This window comes from Typha latifolia, chromosome 6, assembly GCF_019914945.1.
Source record: "Typha latifolia isolate L0001 chromosome 6, TyphaL0001v2, whole genome shotgun sequence".
In the NCBI taxonomy this organism is placed as follows: domain Eukaryota; kingdom Viridiplantae; phylum Streptophyta; class Magnoliopsida; order Poales; family Typhaceae; genus Typha; species Typha latifolia.
Window position 1 is genome coordinate 12,313,564 of NC_133091.1, and position 25,676 is coordinate 12,339,239.

Below are 25,676 nucleotides of genomic sequence, written 5' to 3' on the forward strand. Positions count from 1 at the left end.
TTTATCCAGATTCCAACAATTATAGTTGTAATTGTTTGGCAGTTGTTGATGGGATGTGTAAAAGCTTTAATTAATATCACAAAAGTATAAAGATACAAACTGATTTAGATGATGAGATGAATGATGACAGGGTAGTTTGGTCACTTGGCAATTTACTTATGGTAAAAAATAATGAAACTAATGATGGAAGGGATAGTTTGGTTATTTGTAACAACAGTTACATTTTGATTTCCATCACAAGAGATTAAAAAATTGTTTAGATTTAAAAGACATGATTATAAGTTAAAATTGAGCCAAACCATAAAAAGAGTAAAATATAATTTTTAATGTCTACTGTTTCTCATATGTAATTTATTTTTCTTCATATAAGATTTACTCATCAACTTATTAGAATATCCTATGTGGTTTGCTTGGTTGCAATTTGCCCCCTGAATTATTAAAAAATTTAATTAAAAAATATTATAAAAGCTTGGAGATGTTACTTGTTAAATAGTATAAAGGAGAATTTGTGTCTAAAAGAGATTAGGATAATTAATCCTAATTTTAATCTTGCCAAGTGGACATCCACGTGGGCGGTGGGCTCCACAGCGAGATCAACAACCATATCCTAATCTGCTATCCGACCAAAACCCACAGTTTCTGCGACACCGACAGGTGTCGCAATGTCTACCGTCAATTTCGTGTAACCCATGGATTTCACTGCCGGATGTTGATGGGTTCAAAACCGGGAAGCAAAATATCTGCGGACCGGTATATATCGGATCAGGAGAATGGGAGAGAGGAGAGAAAAAAAAGAGTAGCGATACGATCCGATACTGTTACGGAGATGGCGCCGCTACCGTTCGCGACGGCCGCGAACACCCATTTCGCGCCGAGATCACCGATCGGACGGCTCTCCTCGTTCCAACGAACTTCCCGGTACCGCCCGGTAAGCATTCTCTCTTCTTTCTACATGTCTTTGTATTTATTCCCGGTAGAACAAGAGCGTACTTTTCTGTGTTCTTTCCTTACAATTGTCTGCAGTCTTGCTTAGTTTGGCTTAAGTTAGCTTAGATTATGCGGGGTTTACGAGCGATTCTTGAATTAGTCTACCAAGTTCGCGTCTTCCTGATGGTGGATTGGAAACGTCTCTTGGGTTAGAATTCAACAAGACCTAATTCTTCCTATTAACTGTTAGATGGCATCTATCCACTTTTGGCAATGCCAACTTGTTCAGTTGATCATAGGTGAGGAAGCTAGTTTTTCTAATCTGCCCTGTTGTTTTTTTAGGGATTTTGATTCTTGAATTTGTTATATGAATTAAATTCTCTTTTTACGCTTTTAAGATAATGAACCAATTTTGCTAGATGACACTCAAAAGTGGCATTGCTGATTGCATTATTTTTGAACAGCTCACCATGGGAGGCATGTTTATGTCTAGACATTGTAACTTAGATGTTGAAGTTTATGCATGTATGATGTTTGTTTGATTTTTCTAGTACTTATGCTGATGAATATGTAGGTTACAACAGAAAGCCTCCTCAATGGCTCTGCTGCCTATTTTAGGCCCCATGTTTGTGGTTTAAGACTTTTGAGACTTAAAAAGCTGAAAGATTGCAAGACCATAAAAGGACATGGATGGCAGAAACCAATGAAACTAGAAGTTCAAGGAAAAGGCAAAGTTCAAAATTGCTTTGAAACTGCACCATCGGTAGGAAAGCGAAGTCTTGAAGATGCACAGCTATCTAATGGTCAGTAATAATAAGCCACTCCATCTTGGCCAAATTTTACTTAGTTATCTTTTTAATCTATCAAGTAAAAATTTGTACATGAGTTGGGAATGATATGCTTGGATTGTTTCATGCTAATATATGTGTTTGTGTGCACGTGCATAGCCGTGGTCGTGCACATGCATGCCTGCTTTTGTTTTTAGGGTTTATGGCTTTAAGGTTTAGGGTTTTGAGACTTTAAGGTTTAGGGTTTAGGGTATTTGTATGTGTGTCCACATATCTGGTCATGCACAGGCATGCATGCTTTTGGTTTTAGAGTTCAGGGCTTCAAGATTTGGGGTTTAGAGACTTAAGGGCTTAAGGTCTAGGGTGTTTGTATGGATTTATCTTGCACTTTACATCTTTCCCTCTACCCTGTGTCTCTCAAAGGTCCTTTTGTTGCAGATTCAGTAGTTGAAACACCATCTTTAAACTCCAAAGTCATTGAAAGTTCAAATGATCAACCTGTTAAACATAATGGTCCCAACCCTTCAGAGGGGCCTCCATCTCCACTAGAGAAGAGATCTGTTTCTAATGGCCATCAAGCTGATAATGCACCATCTCTTTGCATTGCTGTTGTGGGAGCTACTGGTGAATTGGCAAGGAACAAGGTGTTTCCAGCATTATTTGCCCTGTATTATAGTGGGTTTCTTCCTCAGGTACGACTTTTCCCTGGTGATTGGTGCATAAAGTGGAAGCACTTCTACTTTTTTGTGGATAATCTAAGGCATATTGCTGAGCAAGTATAAACAAAATTTGAGTAACTACAAGCATGTCCAAGGAAAATTAAACATGTTGTAGGTTATACTTATAATGTTCCCCATGTCAATTAATAGACGATCATCATAAGTTTTAGGGTGTCTTCTTCAGATTAATATTTGATTGACTACAAGAATGTCTGTACTTTGTTGACTTCTAATTAGATATAGAGATGGAAATCTTTTCATTGGCTTCAAGAAAGTTTAGCAATAAGACTTACTGGAGTTGAAATCATAAATTTTTGGAATATCCAACTCCTTGCATTCGTGTCATATAACATTATGATGCTGATATATAAGAAAACTAGATTAGTTCATTAATGAATAGATCTTGAAAATTCTCCAGTCTATTTATCAGCTGTTAATTTGGCGTTCATATGAGTAAGGTTATTCTTCTTGCTATCCCAATTGTCATGGTCATGGACTATATTAGATAAAAGGGCAGATTTTTGTTTGAGAATGAAAGTTCACATGTCTCTTTGTGCCAGTGCAGTTGTGCTTCATCTCCCTGTCCTTAACTCAAAATATTACAGGTATAATATGGAATACCCGATGAATAAATAGGATTACATGCTGTAGGCCATTCCTTGCTCAAGCCCGTTTGGTTGGATAATGGGAAGTTTGGAAATTACTTTAGCTCTTGGTATTCTCTCAATGAGATATCAAATTCTAAGGAACATACTGTATGATATTTTAGTGACAATCTTATCCTTGCCTAGAGAGAAGGCACCATCCCTTGGACATGGAAAACTCGATTATCTCTTTCCATGCATTGTATACTCTCCCTATTTGTACTTCTTCTACATCTATTATTCTGTTCTATCTCCTTCCGCTTTCTTGCCTCTAGGCTTATAACTCGCGTCTTACTATTTTCCCCTTTTCCTCTCATATCATCTTTGCCTTCTTCCTCTTGCTTCATAAAATTGGACTTTTTTGACCTATACTGTCTCATTTCTCCTTTTGCACTTCGTGAAGTTTGTTCTAAATTATCTTCAAAGTTGGGCTCCAATATCCAAGATGAATTAATTGCTGAGACCTTTTAAGTTTGTGCTTAGGATATTTCAAGGAACACAAACATGTTTTACATCCTGAAATTCAACTTCAACTAGATATTGATACTTCTGCCCATACACCTGATAGATCTGTTAGATTGAAATATTTAATGCTGTTTTCTGAATTCTTTTTTGTACATTATAAGTAGAATGCAGTTATGGAAACGTATCATTTTCAACTATTTCATTCTGGAAATGACCTTTAAAGTTGAACTCTTGCATTCTGTACTGGACCTTGCCGAGATAATAAAGAAGGGTTATCCTTTGAATTGCATGGTAGATTCTTAGAATTACTAAGGAGAAGTTATTCGATAGCTTATATCAATATTTCTTACTTTTACTATTTTACGTTATATTGAAATAGAAAAGGAGGAAAACAATGTTATGTGGAACTTTTAAATGATACGTACAGTGATACAACGAACAATCCATTGATTTTTCCATTCTTGTTGTTTCATCTTTGTGGGACCAAGGTGAAAATGTTTCAAGTGAAAGTTGGCACCAGGTTTTTAAGGAAGACAGGGAAAATCTTGATAGAAACCTTGACAAAATATATGATAGTTCATATGTGTTAGACTGGTGGGCCTGCCTCCAATTAGAGCTTAGTAAGAATCCAAGTAGCCCAGGCCATATTTCATAAATCTCTGCACAGAATGTATAGCAAAGCATGCTCCTAGAAAAGAATTGCATTCCAATTACTAGTTCAGGTAATACAAAAGAAAATTTCAGAGGAGTAAAATGATTTTTATCCAAAATATAAGAAGGTAAAATGTATTTAACCCTAAATTAAGTGTTGTGAGACATTCGTGTATGTATGTAACTTCCTATGGTTTGAAAATTGAAACAAGACATCTTCGATAGTTAAACGTAAGTTTGTCTTGATGAATCATTATATTTATATTTGCAGCTCATTTAGGCATCTTTGCTGGTTTATTTCTTTACTTTCTTGAATCACTTATATTTGGTAAAATTTTCTTCAACATTATCACTGTCCAGTATTAGTGTGACCAAATACAACATTTTGGTCAAACTTTCTGTCCAGATGTCTGATCATCTTTTCATCTCTTTTCCTTCCTATGTTGCAGAATGTGGGTATCATTGGATATTCTAGAAAGCCATTAACAGATGAAGATTTAAGATCTATGATTGCGGCTACTTTGACTTGTCGGGTTGAACACCAGTATGATTCTTTCCTTAGTAAACTAGCTGCTATCTGCCGTACTTTAAATCTGCATGTTTATTTTATTCTACTGATTCTATGTTTGAAGTTGGTGCCTGAGCTGATTTACGAATCAACTTTCCTTGTTCCGGTTTCCTATCAGGAATTCATGCTTGTAACTTGTATCAACTTAGTCTTAAAATATTTACATGCTAGCAACTTGCAACTTGGAACTTGCATCTGCTGAAATTGACAATGAACTTTTTGAGAAAAACTTCAGAATTTCCTTTCATAACTATTTCTCATAAATCAGAATTATCTGAGGGTGGGAGGGAGGGAGGGATTGACCAATGAATGCCCTCTTGCAGGCATGTGCAATATGATATAGCTTGCATCTATACAAGATCTCAGTTGATCTTGGCTTTAACATTTTATATGTTTATACTTTTTTGTTCTCTTTTTTCTTGAATCAGTTAGAATTATCTCCTGCTATAATTCAGAAAGGACATGTGTTAATGAGCAGCAATTTTGTGTATAAGCAGTGAAAATTGCGGGAACAAGTTAGACGCATTTCTTGATAGAACCTACTACATAGATGGAGGATATAACAACAGAGATGGAATGGCAAAACTCAACTCCAAAATGAAGCAGATAGAGGTACCATCTGAGAACTTATATGCACAGTAAATAAACACATTATTGTTTCGGAATAATCAAAACACAAAAGTTCCACTAGCATAAGATTTTATCGGCTGCTTGAGTTGCCATTATTATGATCTATGAGTTGACTATCACTATCTATAATTCATTTATACAGGGAGATCATGCAGCAAACAGGATATTCTACCTTTCAGTTCCCCAAGAAGCACTTCTTGATGTTGCAATGACACTTGCTGATGGGGCTCAGACTAAATTAGGATGGAATAGAATAATAATCGAGAAGCCATTTGGCTTTGATGAATTTTCTTCATATCGTTTAACTCAGTATCTACTTTCAAAATTTGAAGAAAGCCAAATCTATAGGTGCACTTATCTGTCTTGCCTAAAACTTTATTCTATTTGTGTAAAAATTTACGGCTTTAAATTGATGAAAATTTGCCTTTTTGTATTGCCTTTTTGTATTGCTTTTTGAACTGCATATCTTTAAGCTATACTGACAATAGTAGGTGTAACTGTTGATTCAGAATAGACCATCTCCTGGGGAAAGACCTAATAGAAAATCTCACTGTTCTGAGATTTTCTAATTTGGTTTTTGAGCCTCTTTGGAGTCGAACCTACATACGTAATGTTCAAGTACAGTTTCTTTCCTTTTCTGAGAATTGTATCATATATTTGTATTACGTTCTTAAGTCTTAACCTTTTAATGTTGCATGTTATTTCTGGCACAGGTCATCTTCTCTGAAGAATGTGGAATTGAAGCACGAGGAAGGTAACCATAAGGCATTTATATGCTAGCATTAAGATCATGAAAGATTTGTGGTGTTAACAATGATTATATCTTCTGGTTATCCTTTTATTCTTTTGCATCATGCCTATGACAGTTTCAAATGCTTCATAAGCACTATTGATACAAGTCAAGTCACAACTGGAATTTTTTTTATAAATCCTATGTTCATACAAGAATTAATGAGCAAGGCAACAATCATCATGTTTGCAAAATGACACTACTGTCATAGGAAAAATCCAAAAGTCCTTGTCATCATGTTTGCATATAATCCCATCCCTTAGAGTAACAAAAAATCACTTTCATAATTTTTTCTGAGAAAAGTATACACTAGCTGTCATGTTACTAATGCAACCCAACCTTGATAGGGAAATGGGAATATATCTATTGAAAGATATGATGTGAAGCTCACACAGACTAGTTTAAGATCCCTTAAATTGCTCGTGTTCTGTAAATTTTGGGGTTCGTTGTTAATCCAATCTGTTGCTTTCTGAATCTGGTTTCTTTATTTATGAACTTCCTGTTTTCTCACAGATACTTTGATGGTTATGGTACTATTCGAGATATAGTTCATAGTCACATCCTCCAAACAGTAGCTTTGTTTGCTATGGAGCCACCTGTGAGTCTTGATGGGGAAGATATCCGAAATGAAAAGGTAATGTGTATTCCTTTGGTGAAAGCTGTACTAGTTGTTGGATTTTTATTGAATACATTTATGCAGGTCAAGGTGCTCAGATCAATACGAAGATTAGACCTTGATGATATTGTTCTTGGTCAGCTTAAAGATAGTTCTGACAAGTTTGACAGTTATATGAGCTCTTCAACACCAACATTTGTTGCTGCTGCTCTTTTTATTGATAATGCACGTTGGGATGGTGTACCATTTTTGATCAAAACTGGGATAGGGCTCATCAAACACAGGTATATTAGGCTACTTATAAACATTTTTTTTTTATCTCTAACATACTTGTCTGATTTGTCCGCAAGAATTAAAATGCATGATGGAATGCAAAGGTGAAGGAAAGCTTCCATCTTGTCCTGTGAAATGCAAACTTCAACCAGATTTAAGATTTAAAGACCATAGATGGCAAGCAAGCTACAGTACAAAAAGACTGATACTTGGCAATGTTTTGTAGCACTTATTTTAATAGGAACTTCAAAAATGAGGGCTCCCCCTCATAAAAGTGAAAAATAAGGAAAAAAATCATCATTGTTTCATCAATTATAGTAGCTGAGGTCCATAAGAGGAATCAAATCAAGTTGATCTTTGTTGGGTTCAAGCTTTTGTATCTTCTAGGATTAGCATGTATATCATACTTTTTCTGTTTTGATTCACTGGCTTTGTTCAGGGTTGAGATACGCATCCAATTTCGTCATGTTCCGGGCAATATCTACCGCGAACGTTTTGGGCACAATATAGATTTCGATACGAATGAATTAATACTGCGCGATCAGCCTGAGGAAGCTATTCTTATGAAAATCAACAATAAAGTCCCAGGACTTGGACTGCAATTGGACGCTTCAGAACTTAACCTGCTCTATAGGGACAAGTATGGTTAACTCTGACTTTCTTGGTGCTCTTTTAGAAGCCATATATTAATTATGAATTTGGATGGTGCAGGTACAATGTTGAAGTGCCAGATTCATATGAACATCTTCTTCTGGATGTAATAGATGGCGACAATCATCTGTTCATGCGCAGTGACGAAGTAGAAGCTGCATGGAACATATTAACTCCAATTATGCATGAGATTGACGAGAAGAAGATCACACCTGAGCTTTATGAGGCTGGAGGTAGGGGGCCTGTTGGAGCATACTATCTTGGTGCTAAACATGGAGTTCGTTGGGCAGACGACTAGTCAGTATCATTAAATATCAAGAATTCTCTATCCAGTTCATTGTTCAGAAGTCCTATTGAGTTGCATGCGGTGATATATAGAAGGAACATCAATAGCTGTTTCTCATTAGGAAGGTTGATTTCTCTTGACAGCTCCAGACACCAGCTTTTTTATTTGTAAATATCCAGCACTTGACGTTTATTCCATGTAGATCAATGAGGAACTTGTGTATAAAATCTTTGAGGTTTCCACTTGAAAAATATCTATCCTTGTGACACAGAGAAATATTGATGTTATGGGGTTTAAAGAACTAAAATTTAAACTGTAAGGAATCTCTTTGTGCTTATTAATGAAAAGATCAGTCTTTTTTAAGCTGACAAAGCTCAATTTTTTTTTGCTGAGAATGCATAAACTCATGCAATTTAAACTAAGAATATTGCAAAGATGTAGTTGTAGAGATTCCACATTATCAATATCGTTGGAACTCATAATGATGCTTCTATTCCAAGTATGCAAGTCTACAGGGCATACTTGTTTGTTTTGAGTTTTAAGGATTCCCCTTGAACTGATTTAAAAACTCTTAAACTGGTTTAATAACCGAACATCCTTTTATCTTCTTTTTATATCTAATTAAGATTACTCTCTAGAAAATTAAAACTAAAAAAATGAGACTAACTAATCGAGCTTGTAGGTTAGTCTCAAACCAAATAAGACCGTAACAATTCCTTTTAACCTACCTTATATACACAACAAGCAACGCTCACTTTCAGGCACCACATGACCATATCATGAAAGCCATTAGAGTGTGACTGCAGGGAAATGTAAGTGGAGTTCATACACAATTGAACTTATTTAGCATAATTCATAGATGATCAGTAAACATCAGATTTTAACCCTTGCAATCCCATTGTTAGGTGGCCATCGCTGCTGGTTTAGCCTATATGGCCTACCTACAATCACCAGAAGATCAAATTAGGCTGCGTGCACAGCCGAATGAAGGTTATTTTTTTACAGCTGGGGTTCACCAGAACATCAATTAGATCATTTAACTCAGTCTGCATAGCATCAGTTTTGAAATTTATGTCCTTCAGATGCTGCATCTCAACAATCAAAAGGTAAATGGTACTACACTAGCAAACAGAACCAACTCATGACGCTGTGATGCATAAATACAATGTGCATGGTAGGTTACTGTACAATTTCTTCTTCCATTTTAAGAATGGATCAAGGAAATTATTTTCAGAGTTTTTATCAATTATTCCTACCTATTATACTTCTTACTCTTTGAACAACACGCACAAATTCAAAGAAAAGGTTTGAGTCCATGCCCATAGAACTATTTACAGTGGAACTTCCAGTAACACAGGTTCCTGGATTTCCACCAACAACAATATCAAAACCACCAAATTCTTTGATAAAATCCTCGAGCCTGTGAATGGTCAGCTTCCCGATACCTCCTAACTGCCTCAGTACACCAGATTGTTCTGTGTTGTGCCACCATCTCCTCATTATTTTTCGGTTGACCTCAGATGCTTCGACTGAAACCACACATTTAAGATGAATACCAAGCCTATGCAAGGCAATCTCTGCACCTCCAATTCCAGTATAGATGGACAGCACCCTCAGTCCATCTGGATAAATGTCCTTCAAGACTGACAAAATATAGCCAATTGTGTCTGACTGAAAGCTGTATTTGAGTGCATTGAGTCTTTCAGCTGGCTCAAATCCCCAAAGTCGAGTGTGGTTAACTGGGTAACCCAGGATGGGTTCCACTTGGTGAGGCTCGATAGGGCCTAACTTGTCTTGGCCCACCCACATCAGGTTAAATGTCTTGCATTGGTGAAGAATATTTGTTTGCTGTTCTCTAGAAAGCACTCCTTGTGAGTCCAACATTATTTTCCGAAGCTGCTCGCACAGCTGACCAACGCCTGTAGACTCAGAATTTATGCAGCTTAACTGCTTCCTCGTGTCCCACGAAGGCCACCACCTCTTGGTATGTGGGAACGCGTCTTCAATAGTCATTGGTGGCTTTGGGAGGATGCAAGATCTTTTCTGGGTAGGAAGATTGTGAATGTAGCCTTCCTTTCTGATGAAAGCAGAAAAATATCTAGTATTGACAAACTCTGGCTCAATTCCATACAAAAACTGTGATAATTTTCTCCATGTCTCCTGGGAGACATCCAAAACATTTCCATAGAAAAAATAAGGTGGCTTGGAGATGAGCCCATGAACTTTTCGTTGGATGTTTGGTGTCATCAATTCAGGTACTTCCTCTTTAATCAACCTTTCTTCTGTTGAGCCCCCAAGCATATCATATGAATTTGGCTTGGTATGGGAAGCTGTTTTCCATTCATCCAACTTCCCTTGCTGTCTGTGGGTACTACTGGAAGCTTCTTTGTCATCAAGGACGTGTTTGGCCCTTTTTATCATTACCTTCTCTTCATGGTCATAAAGACTCATGTAGGAGCTCGATGCATATTCTGGACACTCTGTTGTTACATTACCTATATAATCAAATTCTCTTTTGATGATACTTTTACCATTTATTTTAACCTGCACAGAACAGAAAGCATAAACCTTCAGTGAAGAATGGTAGAATGATTCTCAGTGAGATCACGACAATTCCAAAATAAATTATATCATGGAATTCTAGAAGTAGATTTCAGTTTAATAGGTAAACAGGTCTGATCAAGCTTCATCTTAGTCCATAAGAGATTTTGAATAACAGAAAATTATTAGAGGTGTCAAAGAAAAACTAATTATGCTGTACAGGTATCAAATATAGGCAGAAAGACAGTAACTTAATGAAATCTAATCAAGATTCCAGACATAATATGCTGTAATTAAGCCATTGAACAACTAGAATAAGACCCTCCTAACAAGTTACATAAAATGAAAAGGAAAACTTCATCTTGGTTCTCATGGCCCCGGGAAATAATTATTTTCATGCAATCATGTGCAGAATGCAATTGAAAAGTGCTTATTTATACACTCCTTTATGCATCTTATGACGGAGAAAAGCTGTTTTATAAAGGAAAAGTTCCATCAAAATAAGCAGGATTTTACTACCACTGTCAAAATTAAAGAAGAGTAATAGTTGATTGCATGTAGAGTAACACTTGGTGGTCAAATGATGCCATCGCTTATATCACATGCATCTACCTTTGGATTAGTTGTTCAGAAAGAAAGGAACATTGAACGACACAATATGCAAAGAAAAAAAACACAAGATGTTAAGACTGAAGAGATAACTTTTAAGTGTATCTTCTCTAGATCTTGGCGTACCCATTCTGTTATTAGGATAATGTTAGTACAATGGTATAGCACAAGCACATGTTGTATACTTTAGTGGCATCCATGTTTATAGTCGATTCCGGAGCAGCATGTGGACCATCTATGTCAACTTGTGTTGTCTTGAGAAAGGCACAGTTATATGTTAACCCTAAGAAATGTACTTTTCTCACAAATAATATCTTCTAAATGAGCCTCCGCCAATGCCAAGAAAGTTAGAGCTATCAAATAATGGCCTAAGCCCTGTAACATAGGGATGTTAGAAGCTTTCATGGGCTTACTATCTTCTACCATCAATTTAGTAGAGATTTCAGCACAATTATAGCCCCGATAACTGATTGCCTTAAAAAGGTGAGCCTAAGTGGTCAACGAGCACTATCAAAGCTTTCACAAAATCAAACAACTCTTGTCATGCCCTTTCCCAACTATTCTAAAGTCTTCTGAGGTTGCATGCAAGGTTCCAAAACTCAATATTGAGATAATATCGACCGCCCGTATCGAATCAAATTATTTTTATAATTACGTAAAATTCTAAATATGATTTTAAAATACAGGATTTCTTATAAATTTAAAAAATAAGAAAATAATAATTATTTATATATGAAACCTAAAAACTAAAAAAATATGTTAATTTACTCAAAACTTTATTTTCTCCTTTCTTTTCTCCCCCTCCCCCCCCACCTCTCTCTCTCTCTCTCTCTCTCTCTCTCTCTCTCTCTCTCTCTCTCTTATTGCTCGCAAGTCAATTTATTTTTTCAATTCTTCTCTCTCCCTTTTCTTTCTCTTACTGATGCTCATCAATTTATCTCTTTTTTTTTAGTTTCTTCTCCCTCCCTTCTCTTTCCCTTTAACTCTCTCTATGACTACAGAGAGTAAGATAGAGATCGGAGGGAGAGAGAGGGAGGCAGCTCGTCGGAGAGAGTAGAGAAAGAAAGAGAGATAAGGCGTCGGAGAGAGAAAGGAAAACAATAAATAATAAAATACTAACCCGAAGTCGTCGAAGGTCAAGATCGTTGGATCTACCATGGGTGTCGTCGCTGGGGAGAAAAGAAGAGAAACAAGAAAAGAAAGAGATTCGGGTTGTATCCTTCTTGAATCTGACCCACATCCATATTCTTGGACCATTTTGGGCGGGATCAACCGATCCTGACCTAATACGGATCAAATATTGGCCGATCCAATAAATACTTGGCTGAAACTAGTCTAACAATCCTGATCACCCCAATATGCCTTAAACAAATGAGCCAATCTATGAGCCGATTCATGGAAGCCTCTTCTTATCCATACTTTCCAACATTCTACCTAATATAGTAGATGAAATTAATTAAATTTTAGATATTGAGATCATATCTGCTAGAGATGATGGAACTTGACGGTACCCCAATATGTTAGAAAGGACGGTCTAAATTTGATGATATAGCTTGATCGAAGTGACTTAGAGCGATAAGACCCTAACAGTCTAGAGCAACATGAGAGCAACAGAAGGGCATATTTGATGTAGTTAAGTTCTCTCCCACCTGAAGAGAATAATGCGAACATCATCGATAGATCATATTAGCGCATGTATTAGCTCAGGAGATGCCGATAACTAATAATCCCTCTTTTAGGAAAGTTATTATGAGTCTTATTTCATTACATATTTATTTCTTTTTGGTGTTCAGAATTGTATTTGCTTATTTCTAGCATTTAGAATTGAATTTGCTTATTTTCAATGTTTTAGGGTTGTATTTGCTTATTGCATTTGCAAAGTTCATATATAAACCAACTTACACCCGGTTAGGGTTTTAACAAATAATTTTGAGATTGTTTCTACCTCCTTTATGAGATTTGAGTGTGAAACCCTGGTTTGAGGGTAGAGATGTGAAACTCTACCTCTCTTTCTTCTCTGGCCACCTTCTTTCCCTAAAACCCTAATGAGTCCATTGTATCACACCAATACCAAAAGAAAATACATATATTGCAAAACTTCAACGAGCAATGCATAACAATCTAACGTCAAAAAAAGTGTTAATTACAACTCTCTGCAGATTAGATTCCAACATAATCAATAAATTCAGACCAAGAAACACGAAATCTAGTATAATTTAATTGTATAGAGTACTTGAACTCAGAAAATAAACAAAACTGTGATTGTTAAATGTTGACACCTCTTCTTGATCAACTCCCTTAGCATATCGGCTTGCAAAAATAGAATCAGCAAGCTCCAGAATGGAAACTTCTGGACCTGAAAAGTGAAAATAGCCAGGTTGTTAGATGCTGAGGAATGAGTAGGCTTCTCACCAAATTCTGGCAAGATAATGAAATCATCTAAGAAGTCAAACAAGAGGGATACCGAGTCTTGAAGAGGATATATTTACAAGAAACTCACTAGCAAGTATGAAGTTTAGTTACAAAGGTTGTCATCTAATATTACAGATGAAACAACATGAAATGAAGATGAACTGGGTTGATGGAAAAATAGCAGAAATTTTATCAAATGACTTGTGAAGTGCTACACAATAAAAAGGGAGTCCTAGTGTACGAGGCTCCGGCAAATGGTAACCCTTACCACAACACCAAGTGATTCCCTTTAAATTACTGCATGATGTTCATTTAATTATTATTAATGCTAGTGGCACAACACATTTGTTCACAAGATATCGCTGTTATGTTTAAAAAGTTCGAGCAAATTCTACAGTTAGTTCAAGTGATTTAGTTTATTTGACTGATTAGTCTTACACTCAACTTTAATTAATTGTTTGGTTGTTTATGTTAGTCTCTAGTTTGGGGAATATTCACAAGGATTACGTCATAGGATCAGCCCTAGATTAGGATTTAGATCAACCTCAACTTGGATATGGACTTCACATGGAAGCCAGGAACGCAGCCCTCTTGCAAGTGTTTACTTAATTGCTTAAGACCTTTAGTATAACATTATGGCTAGCTAGAGTTTTGAAGCAGTGGAAATACTTTGACATTAGGGCTAGCTAGAGTTTTGGAGCAGTGGAAATATTTAGGAAATAAATAAAATTAAGAAAATCTAAAGCAGTCATCATTAGAATATAAAGTAAACATTGTACAAAAGGAAACAAACTTTTGAGCAGTGGAACTCTTTTGACTCTAGTAGAAACTCCCTTTTGAGAGGGTAAGGTTTTTCTTTTTTTATTCATGCAAATTACTGCGAGAATATGTCTGTAACTTAATGTGGCATTATTGGACCATATATATGTCCTTTATACTATGAGATAACAGTGATATACATATTATGTCATTCTAGAACCTGCATTCCAGTTTGTACAAAAGCCTAATACAATAATAACATTTTGCAGGAAAAAAAAAACTTTTTACAATGTAAAATACAGACTCTGCAGAAGCAATATAGCACTGGTTACATTACTTACCGCATTGTTGACATTCTACTTACCAAAATAATCAATAGCTGATGATACTTCATCTTCAGTGAAGCCCATTTGCAGCAAAGAGAGTGTTTTGTCCATCATCCCAAACAGAGTTTCAGCAGAATTTCCCTAACATTTTATGAACTTAGAAGACTCTAAAATATTGCCAACTCAATGCTAGCTTTTAAAGACGTCAAGCATCAAAGGTCTAAATTGTTGGCAAGTTTGTGGTATTACATGATAAAATAAAAAAATTAAACCCAATTAATCACTTTCTTATCAGCAAAACAATAAAAAGTGAAAACAGATAGGTGTCTTATTTGTACATAACTACTTAACTACACAATCATATTTATATGAGAAACACCTTCTGAGGTCATTTATGTGGATGCAGTCCCTAAACCACTGCAGATTTAGGGCAGTCAGGCTGCAAATAAGTACGTGATAGGATAAGCTAATCATATTGTTATCAACAAGGGTGGAAGAATAAGATAAACTTGCATGAAGCTATTGATGACTTAGGTAATAAGCTAGATGGAACAAACTAGTATAAACTGATTGTCTATGAAGCGAAAGTGTTTGGCGTCAACCTGTATGGCTGTATCCATTGGATACAAAAACAGATCTCAGGTTGCTATTAAAACCAGGTCAAGGGTTATAAACCCATATCCACCCTAATCAAACCTAAGATGGAATCATGCATTTGAATACCTACATCATACTACAGGCAGACCAGTAAGTCTGTCAATTTTTAGATGCAAAAGTGGGTCATTGTTTGTTGCCTTGATGGAGAACCAAAATTTTAAGACAAGTTTATGATTGATTGTCAGTCTAAATTATACATTAATTAGATTGACAAACTAGTATTGACTTTCTAGTGAATATAAATAAGCAAATAATCCGAGAACAGAGTTCAGCAAGTATTTAATTTTTTTTTTGGATGTTAAGTGAAAACAGTGTTTTGAAAATTAGCTGGCGCGGCCACCAACATGAGGCAGCACAAACACAAAAGGCAACTCCATTTATGCTTGTTGGGCTGCCTTTTGGGGCTTGGCTGGGGCCTAGTGGCTCACCTATTGGGGAAGCAAATCAGGCTGACTTTGCAAGATAGCAGGTCAGCTCAGGCTAACAGGTAGGCAAAGTTGGTCGGGTTGGGGCTTACCGGTTAGTTAAAAAACATAGGTTCTTCTTGACATTAAATAGAGCTTTCAGCAAATACAAGGATGATCATCAGATATCAGGATTATATTATCTTGGACTATAAAAAAAATTATATGTACTATATTAGTATATAAATATATATCATATATAATTAGTTTTAAGGTTCTTATATTAAGAATGTTAGACTGCATTAGTGCCCGCACACCGCTTAGGCGCTACTGCCCACATACTACAAGCACCTTTTAAAACATTGAGTGAAAAAGAAACAGCTCCTTATCAGTTGAACCCACGTTGTTCTATTTCGAGGCTGCTTCTCTGTGACCATTTCCCATTAGCATTGCTCCATTACAACTACTACTAGTGTTCTCATGGATAAGCTGAGTTAAGGTCAAACTGCACATGACCATATGAAGTAAGAGAAGCATACATGTGCCATGAAGCGTAGATATAATGGCATTCAGTCTACATAAAATAGAGATCAGTACTATGAACATAGACGGAAAAAACCTCATTTTTTCCTGTGCCACCATCAATTGAGGCATTCATTTCCTCTTTCACAGGGAATCCTGCAGCTTGAACAGTAACTATGTAGTCTACAAGTTGTACTAATGGAGCATTTGCACCTGATGGAAGTAACAAACATTTTCATTGATGTAATTATGTAAAGTTGATCATATATAGCAACAAAGTTCAACTAAGTTAACACGGTATAATAGTATAAAATGATAAATGGAGAGTGTTCATTTAGTGCTTCCACAGTTTATATATGTACTTTAAACTGCATCATGATAACAAACAAATAGAGATGATAGCATCGAGGTACAGTGTTTGAAGAGTTAGCATTGTAAAGCAGATACGTAATACAATTAGATAGTCAGTAATAGCATCCTTAAATCAGCTACACTATCTGAATCCCTGAAAAGATACAACTGTAGGTAACAGAGATATATAATACATTAAGAAGATATCCAGTTCCCATTCCTCACTTATTTAAATGATAATATTTCTCATGGATCTGGTATTCAACTACAGCAGCCATCTTTTTTTCCTCAAAGCAATCAAACAGGAGCCCAGTCTCCTGGACTCCTAAAATCAGTAATGAAGTTGATAGTACGTTTTAATTTTGAGGTTTTATTTGGCATAATTTGAAAGTAATTATCACAGGTAGAGATTCCAGTCACTCTCCTAATGTAGATTGATTGGTTATTCAAGAGAGAAGTTAGTCTAATCACAAAATATGTGGCCTATGAACAACAAGCGGGTAGTATGGTTAATATAGCAAAATATGCTAAATTCAGCTCAATCAATGTTTGAGTCAATGTTCACCTCCAAATTCATACAATAGATCAAATGATCTAAGCACCTATAGAAGATCCTTTACCACAAATATGCAACATTAGTTTCTGGATACTTCAGTAATCATCCAATGGTTCAACAGTATATACAAACAATTGTAGAGTTTAAGCCTTCAAGTCACTAATATTTTGCTGTCAAGCATTTTACTCAGCAAAAGTTGCATATAATCCCAGATTTGGCTTTATCCAAGGCACACTAAAATTTTACACCTAGGTATTGCTCAGTCATAATTATATCTTTGAGAAAAAGTGGCGAATTTTCTAGAAATATCAGAAGTCTCACCCGGTTCTTAAAAGCATTTATAGTCATCTAATAATATAATCATCAGAAAATAACACAAGAAAAGAAAGCATAGATCCATAGAGCAAGAAGACATTCAAATTTGTTACATTAATTAATTCATAAACTAGAAATTTCCTGACATAAACAAAATCCACTTCAATAATTTAAAAGCATGTAAAATATTTAGAGCTTGTAAATATAATTTTGAATAGTTTGAATAAATTGCAATTTATCATAAGTTCATAACTTCTCTAGGATAAAGGAATCATAGCTTCTGCTCGGAGGAGGAAACATCTTAACAATAGGTTAAAAGGTAAGAAGTTGAAACTAGCTTGCACAACATAAAGGGTGAGACCCGAATCAGTTGAACATAAAAGCGAAGAATGAGGTAATATCGCAATGAAGGAATTCTGAAAAGACAGCAATCTGAAGTAATCATCGAATCACAAATTCACCATTGGAGTAAATCTAGAGGACCACTAGACACCACTTTTAAATTCAGCAAACTGTTATTCAAGAAAACAATCAATACTACACTAAACTGTTCAATTTAATGCGACTTGAATAATGATAAATGCCAACAATAAGAGGATAAAGTATTCTACAAGAGACTTATAAGGAAAGCATCACTACCAAGTTGATTTATTGCTGAATCAACTTCTTGCTCTGAAAAGTTCATTGATAATAGATATGACCTCCTATCCACATTGCTATCAGAAGGCGCCTGTGACAAACAAAAACTTATGATCATAGATGGAAAACTGAAATGAAAAGACTACTAAATATCTTAGTTAACCACAATAGTTAACCACAATTATATGGAAAAGAAGTGATGAACTCAAGCAAGAAGGGCCCATGCAACATTATGTTCAAACAACTAATTATATAACCAGTGAAATGCCTAGACACTCAAGAATATTTAGAAATTAGAAACCTAGTATGAGAGAACTATCAAGCAACAGCAGTCATTTGGTGAGAAGAAAATGGAAATATCATCAGCTATTGGAGAAAGCGCCTAAAGCCCTATAGCCAACTAGATGATAGGCAAGAACATAAGAACACTATGAAAATGGCATTATGACAGCACACCACATTACTCAATATCCAAAATATGCTGAAATAGATATTCAAATCGTGAAATCCCGACACCAGTAAAATTAGCAACAGTAACGATAGTGGAAGAATCCGTGGTAAGCAACACATAACAAACCAAAAGCCTCTTGGATTATTCATGAATGTCACATAAGCAGAAGCTTCTTCGAGTATTCAAACTCAATTTAAAATTAAATATGAAATGGAAGACAGGAATTGAAACTTAACTATCACCTCATGTTCTTCATTATCATCTGCAGTGAACTCAAGAAGTGAATCGCCTTCATCCATGTCGGAGCTAGAAAAGCCTTCAAGAGAGCTTGATGTTTCAGAAGTCAACTTCTGAAAAGCCTATTTCATTTGAGACAATTAGATCTTAAATTCATCTTTAGATATTTAGCCTGAAAAAATATACACCAGAGCTCTTAACGTAAAATGCTAAAAACATGACAGGCAGAAAAGGATGAATATTTCCCTGTTAGAAGTGAGAAAACAAACTTTTGAAGAATTCAAAACTACCTCATTCCAGATTGTTTGACTATCACAGAAATGCAAAACATGCATTTTCTAACAAAAAAAAGGACATAATGCACCATAAATAGACACATTCTGTGCCAAAAATAGTTCAGGGGTTCCCATAGTGACAAAGTGGAGAATGACATTCTTAAGGATCACTTACAGATTGTGCAAGAAGAGCCTCCAATAAAAGCTCTGGATCATTTTCACCTGCAGGAAGACAATTGCAAGTAATCCTAAGGTTTCACAGGAAAAATAACAAAGAGTGTTCTATTGGAGACGATAAGTGTTGCATCGATGGATATGAAAATGAAAATATTTTTATAAGTACACTAGCCTACCGTTTTCCTTCATCACTTTTTCAACAAGATCCGATGAAAATCCCATGCCAACAAAATGAGATCTTAAATGGCCAGAGGATGACGACGGAAAACACTCCTACAATAAATCAGGAGAAGATAAGTGGAAAACCAGATAAAATAAACCGAAGGAAGATCTGGTATCATAAATTGATCTGATCTCATTAGATTAACTATTTTTAAATAGGATGAGTTGCTAGGCATAAAAGTAGCATATAACTAGAGCGTTCCATCTATAGTATCCAATATGGGCTAATGGATCCTTTGAATAGGCTTAATTTAATGTTGATCTCTCTAATCAAACTTCACATGACATCAAGTTAAGATACATACTGTTGTTATAGATTCTGAATTTCTAAAGAGATGTTCAACCTTAAAAAAAACTGTGTAGTCACAACTCATGGTATAAATGGTTACAAAGAAAACTAATTTGTGCAAGTCATATGAGATCTTTGCCATATTAGTGGCATCATGTAACTGGGAACAGATAAGAGAGGAGATGTGGCTCTGCCAAGTTAAGCCTGAACGTTGTGCTCTTCCCCTCCTTTCTCCCATGTGTTCCATTAGTATCATCCAATATCATTACCTAGTAAAAGCTCATTCGTTTTAAGATGCAACTACAAATAACTGTAAATGACTTGCACCTCATATATTAGGATCTCACTGGAAAAACTTACCATATAAAATTTTGACTACATAAGATAGAGATTGAGTCGAACCACACAGTTGTCATTACTCATTACTTCTCCTAATAGTAGTATTTGTTGTATCAGCTCTTAGAATTAAGATCAATGCCTTATTCTGCAATGGAAGGTTAATCCTATGTGGGGATAATCTGAAATCCTTAATCAAGTAGTTTCTTGAAAAAGATATTGTGTTCATAACAATTAAAAAGCCATAATTTAATTATATTGGCAAAAGAAAAGACCAAAAGGAGTCTCAAGGGATAATGCTTTAGCCATGGTATGAAATTTACTATCTAATGAAAGATACTACTATAATCCAACCAGGAAAAAAAAAGAACAAGTAATAACCAAGTAATAACATGCAGGGACTTTTAAAATCAAGGGAAGATACCTCCTTTACTATAAATGGTCCAGAACCAGGCTTCAAATCTGAGTCCTCAACCCTAGGTATAGCTTGTTGATATACAATGTCAGCATTTGGATTTGCACTGCTTTCTGCATAATCTTCTATCTTAACCTATACAAAAATAAGACAACACTACAGACGAAGCATAAAAATAAACATCTGTCAGAAAAAGACATCACTTTTCTTTCAATTGGTACCATCTCAATGCTACTGCAAATATTCTCTGTGAAGATTCCTCTCACAGTTCCTGCAAAATGGGCAATTTACAAGAAAATGTGGGTACCTTAAGGAGAAGAAAGCATGCAATTGAATTAATACCAAATATATATATATTCAGAGTAGAATTATCAAACCGAAGTAACCAAAAATCAGAACAAATTCGGTAATTTCCAGGGACTGCGCAAGATCATAATCCGGAATCCAGAATATTCCGCTACGCTTTCGAGAAAAGCACTTCCCAGAACACATTGCACGATTTCGCCCTTCCATCTTAATAGAAGGACAAAGAACATGCATACAAGGTAAAACTAGACAAACCCCCAAGAACAAAGGACAAGGACCTCGAAGAATCTAAGGAACATAACGAATGCGATTACGAAAACCGAAGAGACACTGAGAAGAGGAGAATAAATAGATTAGGATACAGGCAGCTAAAACCCTAGCTCTAGATCACTCCGAGGCACCAAAAATAACCGCATCATTTCGAGAAAATACGGACAAAAGTTACGCGACGCGAACGGGGAAATAATGGTTAGAAGATCACCAATATTGGCAGAGAAATTTTGCAAGAAAACATAGAAAACAACAGTAATCTAGAATCGAAGAGAAAAGAAGAGTGGAGAAGCATAGACGAACCTTGGCGCTCGTGAGAGAGAGAGAGAGAGAGAGAGAGAGAGAGAGAGAGAGATTTCTTATTTCGGACACTTAAAAAAAAAAAGTTAAATAAGGGGAGGTGATAGTGGAGGGAGGCCATCGCATTTGACTAAACTGCCCTCGTTATGCGTAGTAAGCTTGGACTCGGTGCAGCAATACAACCTGGATTCAAACTCACGAAACACTCAGAGGGTAGTTTCGTCTTTTTGTATTAAAAAATATATGTGTATTAAAAAATATATATTTTTCTAGATATTATATCTAGATAAATAAATGACTTAGTTGTATTTCATAACGCTATATTTACTAAACACATATTTAATTAGTTATATTTTATAACAACGTAGTTAGTAAATAACTGTTTAATTAGAGAATAATAGAACACAAGAGGAGAGGAAAACTGAGTTATTGTTGAAGATGAAAATGAAAAATGAGTTGGGTTAGTTTGGGGTCGAAATAAAAGGAAAAAGATTGATCAAGTTGGGACGGTTAGATGCAGTCTTTTAGCATCCATTTGATTAGGTTAGGATGGTTTTCTTTTTAAATACTGTTGTTTGGATTTAGTGCATCAAACTAAATAATAATTTTTAAATTAGATAATACATTTATTATTAATGCAGCACTTAGAAAAGCTATCAACCAAACAGACCCTTATACACAATATGATTCTCTTTTAATCATTTGAGCCTTTATCTTATTAGCGAGCTAAGAAACTGATTTTAGAAAGTATAAGGTAAATAGAGAATAATGAAGTTTTACCTAAAACTACTCTACAAATATTCCACAGAGAGTGACACATGAGTTGCCATCTATGTATTAATTGTTTTGTGGAGAGAAAAATCACAAATAGATGGAACTCAATTGATTTGAAATTCTAATTTTATCAAATCTGATTTTGTTAGAACTATTAAGTGATGAGATTTCAATGAATTTGATAGATTTAAATATATGTAATGAATATGATGACTGAGGTTTTATTAAAGTTCGCGAGTAAAATATAAAAAATGAGTATAATGGAATGAATTTCTATCTAATTCTAAACAACAAAATTAGATGGATTTCATTTTAGTTTCATTATGTTTCAATAGTGAAATCTATTTTCAAGTGAAATCAATTCCTAACATACTCAAGAGTTAATAAGATATCATGTCATCATTTTTTTCTACACTGTTTGTAAAGCAGTTCTAAGCATAATAGTGTTCTGTGAAGAATTCACTTCTAACAAACAGTAATGATTTATTAGTGTTTGATAAAAATTAGAACGATATTTGATGAAGTGGATAATTAAGGTAATTTATAAAATTACATTCAATATATAACAGAAAATCCAATTGTTTTCAAATATACCATGGAATGTATTAGATAGAAAAATTAACTATTTCAAAACAGTTTACGCCACAAAGAGTTAAAGTGATAAAAATTAAAGTACAAGAAAATATTTTGATTTAAGACCCAACTCGAGAGTAAAATATATGTTTGCCCCTTTAGATGTTAAAGTAACTTAGGATTATTGGAAATCACATGTGAAGTTTAGTGACATAGAATAAAATTAAGGTAGGATTATGTTACAATTGGTCAACAATCTATCAAGTAAATCAAATCCTATTTTTGTTTATATTGAAGATTAAGCATGCACTCATTTTCAGATAGCCTGATACATTTCCATAAATTTCATCCATGAGAAAAAAAAAATCTTCCTTGAATCACACATCCACATCAGTCAACATATTGAATGAATCCTACTAGTATAAGACTTGCTTTACACCTACTATTCAATGACAATTAGATCCACAATCACTGAATCACAATATTGGATTACTGGAACACTACTTATTAGCATGATTGAGCCCTTTTACCAATCATGAGATGATGATAACTTATTTAAGATCCAGTTCTTGGTCTTTAACTTTTGCAAAGATTTTTTAACTTAATCTGAGGCACAGAGTGATCTGAAGATAGTATCTCTGAAGCAATAATCCTATTAGCTGCTTCGGTATAATGAACTCCATCCCAGCTTATGTACTTAGAGCCATCAGGGCAAGCTGTTGCAGTAGGTTGGCCACAAGTCATCCTATCCTTGTAGTTATATGGAGGCCCGCCGTGGCCGCAACAAGCCATTAATGGATTCTCAAATCCTGCAACACAAAGTATACATGGAATTAAATGCTTCATAACCATTTTTAAACGCACAACTTTCCATCAGAGAAAAATTCATCAGAACTCACCATATTTTGTAGGATTTGCGAAGAGATCATACTTAATTTTGTACATGTCAGTGCAAACAACGGTTGCGTTCTTGAATTCAGACCTCAAAGCATCACACAATTCGCTAAGTTGCACATTGAAAGCTTTAGCAGCATTGTTATAATCTGCAAGACACCCCAGTGAATCAAGCATGCTGTTGTTCTTTTTTCGCAGTGCAAGAGTCTGAGGCAAACAACCAAGTGGCCCAGTGTTATATATCCAAAATTTTCGGCCACCATTTTGGTATACCAGCTGCATTTAAAAGTAGTTGAATCAATTACTATACTGAAAGCCTCTGAGAAAAACAGTATAGCAAGAATTATCATGGAAAGAACCAAGAATTGGAATCTTTAATATAGAAAATCACTCTGTTTGCAGTTAGAGGTTGAAAGTAATGACATGCCTCAATGGAGTCTTTAATATTTGAGATGATAGAAGGGATTGTGTCCAGAACTTGAGGATAGGTTAAGTTTGAGGTGAAGCCAATAGAAATATCATTTTGGCCCATGTCAAAGGAATAGACCGAATTGCGAAACTCCTTTTCGCTGATCAATGATCCCTCTCCTGTAATGAAACATAACATGTATACATAATTCATCTGCAAGCTCTGTTGGTGATGCCAAAACATGACTACAAACTAAAACTTAGCATCAAAAATATTTAGCACCTTTAGGCCTGAGTTCTCGAGTGCGATTTTTGAAGTGAAGGAATTGGCCAACTTGAGTAGATAAGGAAAAAGGAATTCCTTTTACTTGGGTGGCAGCACCAGCTACAGCAAAGTTCACACCATGGGTGAAGTCTGGGCCTAATGACTCCAAGTATGGACTCATGTAATTTATCTTCAAGCTTTCACCTGCAAAAAAAGAAGTATGAAAAGGCTACACCACAATCAAATAATTGCAATTTGTAAACATGATCCAATAGTTCACTGAGTAGGTTTCCTTACCTAGGTAAGAATTAGTGTAAAAAAATACCTCAAGATATCGGATATAGTAAGAATTATTTTGCAGAGGATTCTTCAAATAGAATCTTACAGATGATACATACAGATGAAATCAATGTATAAGCGGCCATCGCAGAAGCGACCAGTGGTCTTGTTGAAGAACTGACGGCCAGCAGGCGGGCCAAGATAGAGGCCAAGGCCGGCGGTGAGCCCTCCGGTGTCAGAGTTTGAGTCTCCAAAGTTGAAGATGACGCAGTTGGAATGAACAACACTACTAGCTGAACAAAAGAGTAGGATTTTAAGGAGTTGCACCTGAAGGGCAACAAAGAGAGGAACTCTTACACGACCCTTGCCCATATCCTTTCCTCTCTCAAGACTGCATTCAGCTGGTTATCTACTGCTTAATTTATAATCTCCATCTCTATATAATTTGGGGAGATATAATAACAAAATTGTGACAGCCACATGAAGATACAACAGCTGCATGTTACTTCCCTGGTGCTATAAATAGAAGTAAATGAGGAACATGACAAAATAGATACTTGTGTTTCATTTATTTACTCCACAAACCATGCTTGACATTTAATTCACAAAATATATAAATAATGTCAAGATATTAGAAATATATAACTAATAGTGCAATAGATACTGCGATGAACTTTCCATCAATCACTTGTTTTTATAGTTTATACTATCAGTACAGTATAGAAATATATAAATAATGAAGAAGATGAACTCAACTGGGCTAAAGATTTATCTGGAACGGATAAATGAATTTTGAATTAGTCTATCTGCCACCATCTACAGCTTAAACAATTGTTTGATATATGAAAAAGATTATTCTTACTCAATATATAGTTGCACCATGTGTAGTCAATTATATAAACAGAGTCAACTGCTTCTCATGGCCAAACCAATGTGCTGGTATTGCATTTTCCTTTTATCTCTGGATAGTGAGCAGGGGGGGAGATCCAAGAGAGATGCTGAATCTCAAATGGCTTAGCTCATGGAGCAATCCAGGAGAGTTATATATCAAGCACACTGAGAGACTCGTATGATATTTATGGAGAGGTTCACACAGAACTTCTAAC

The 25,676-nt window shown here is 35.4% G+C and overlaps 3 protein-coding genes across 5 annotated transcripts; 1 reads left to right on the forward strand and 2 right to left on the reverse strand.

The window, feature by feature from the left end:
• The first annotated feature begins 720 nt into the window (after nucleotides 1-720).
• LOC140790234 (inactive glucose-6-phosphate 1-dehydrogenase 4, chloroplastic) lies at nucleotides 721-8,386 on the forward strand. Of its 3 annotated transcripts, none has more exons than XM_073140218.1 (12): nucleotides 721-928; nucleotides 1,502-1,730; nucleotides 2,154-2,407; nucleotides 4,644-4,738; nucleotides 5,260-5,374; nucleotides 5,535-5,740; nucleotides 5,902-6,010; nucleotides 6,106-6,146; nucleotides 6,696-6,816; nucleotides 6,883-7,082; nucleotides 7,511-7,711; nucleotides 7,783-8,386. In XM_073140218.1, the coding sequence occupies exons 1-12, from the start codon at nucleotides 827-829 to the stop codon at nucleotides 8,018-8,020; spliced, it is 1,911 nt and encodes a 636-aa protein (XP_072996319.1). In that variant the 5' UTR covers nucleotides 721-826; the 3' UTR covers nucleotides 8,021-8,386. The 3 variants fall into 3 exon arrangements, with proteins under 3 accessions (XP_072996319.1, XP_072996321.1, XP_072996320.1); XM_073140220.1 differs by having other exon boundaries at nucleotides 794-928; nucleotides 1,512-1,730; XM_073140219.1 differs by lacking the exon at nucleotides 721-928 and adding an exon at nucleotides 1,163-1,226 and having other exon boundaries at nucleotides 1,512-1,730.
• Nucleotides 8,387-9,139: 753 nt separating this feature from the next.
• On the reverse strand, nucleotides 9,140-21,431 carry LOC140790951 (probable inactive DNA (cytosine-5)-methyltransferase DRM3). Its single transcript, XM_073141271.1, has 11 exons — nucleotides 21,381-21,431; nucleotides 20,723-20,772; nucleotides 20,511-20,636; nucleotides 19,416-19,512; nucleotides 19,238-19,284; nucleotides 18,793-18,909; nucleotides 18,100-18,190; nucleotides 16,336-16,451; nucleotides 14,694-14,796; nucleotides 13,438-13,514; nucleotides 9,140-10,552 (listed from the first exon to the last, which is right to left on the reverse strand). Exons 2-11 carry the CDS (start codon nucleotides 20,723-20,725, stop codon nucleotides 9,251-9,253), a joined length of 2,079 nt encoding a protein of 692 aa, XP_072997372.1. The 5' UTR covers nucleotides 20,726-20,772; nucleotides 21,381-21,431; the 3' UTR covers nucleotides 9,140-9,250.
• A 1,606-nt stretch (nucleotides 21,432-23,037) lies between these two features.
• LOC140791092 (GDSL esterase/lipase At1g09390-like) lies at nucleotides 23,038-25,077 on the reverse strand. Its single transcript, XM_073141485.1, has 5 exons — nucleotides 24,690-25,077; nucleotides 24,310-24,495; nucleotides 24,046-24,206; nucleotides 23,624-23,894; nucleotides 23,038-23,533 (listed from the first exon to the last, which is right to left on the reverse strand). Exons 1-5 carry the CDS (start codon nucleotides 24,940-24,942, stop codon nucleotides 23,301-23,303), a joined length of 1,104 nt encoding a protein of 367 aa, XP_072997586.1. The 5' UTR covers nucleotides 24,943-25,077; the 3' UTR covers nucleotides 23,038-23,300.
• Nucleotides 25,078-25,676: the final 599 nt, after the last annotated feature.

Excerpts from the sequence above, each read along its gene's own strand:
- LOC140790234 (XM_073140218.1), top strand. The coding sequence starts at position 827 with ATGGCGCCGCTACCGTTCGCGACGGCCGCGAACACCCATTTCGCGCCG. Across the intron at positions 1,731-2,153 it reads AGATGCACAGCTATCTAATG|ATTCAGTAGTTGAAACACCA; the intron begins GTCAGTAATAAT and ends CTTTTGTTGCAG. Across the intron at positions 5,741-5,901 it reads GAAGAAAGCCAAATCTATAG|AATAGACCATCTCCTGGGGA; the intron begins GTGCACTTATCT and ends CTGTTGATTCAG.
- LOC140790951 (XM_073141271.1), bottom strand. Across the intron at positions 14,797-16,335 it reads GTGGCACAGGAAAAAATGAG|GGAAATTCTGCTGAAACTCT; the intron begins GTTTTTTCCGTC and ends ATAAAATGTTAG. Across the intron at positions 13,515-14,693 it reads ATCAGCTATTGATTATTTTG|GTCCAGAAGTTTCCATTCTG; the intron begins GTAAGTAGAATG and ends TTCACTTTTCAG.
- LOC140791092 (XM_073141485.1), bottom strand. The coding sequence starts at position 24,942 with ATGGGCAAGGGTCGTGTAAGAGTTCCTCTCTTTGTTGCCCTTCAGGTG. Across the intron at positions 23,895-24,045 it reads ATATTAAAGACTCCATTGAG|CTGGTATACCAAAATGGTGG; the intron begins GCATGTCATTAC and ends TTTTAAATGCAG. Across the intron at positions 23,534-23,623 it reads CGCAAATCCTACAAAATATG|GATTTGAGAATCCATTAATG; the intron begins GTGAGTTCTGAT and ends TTTGTGTTGCAG.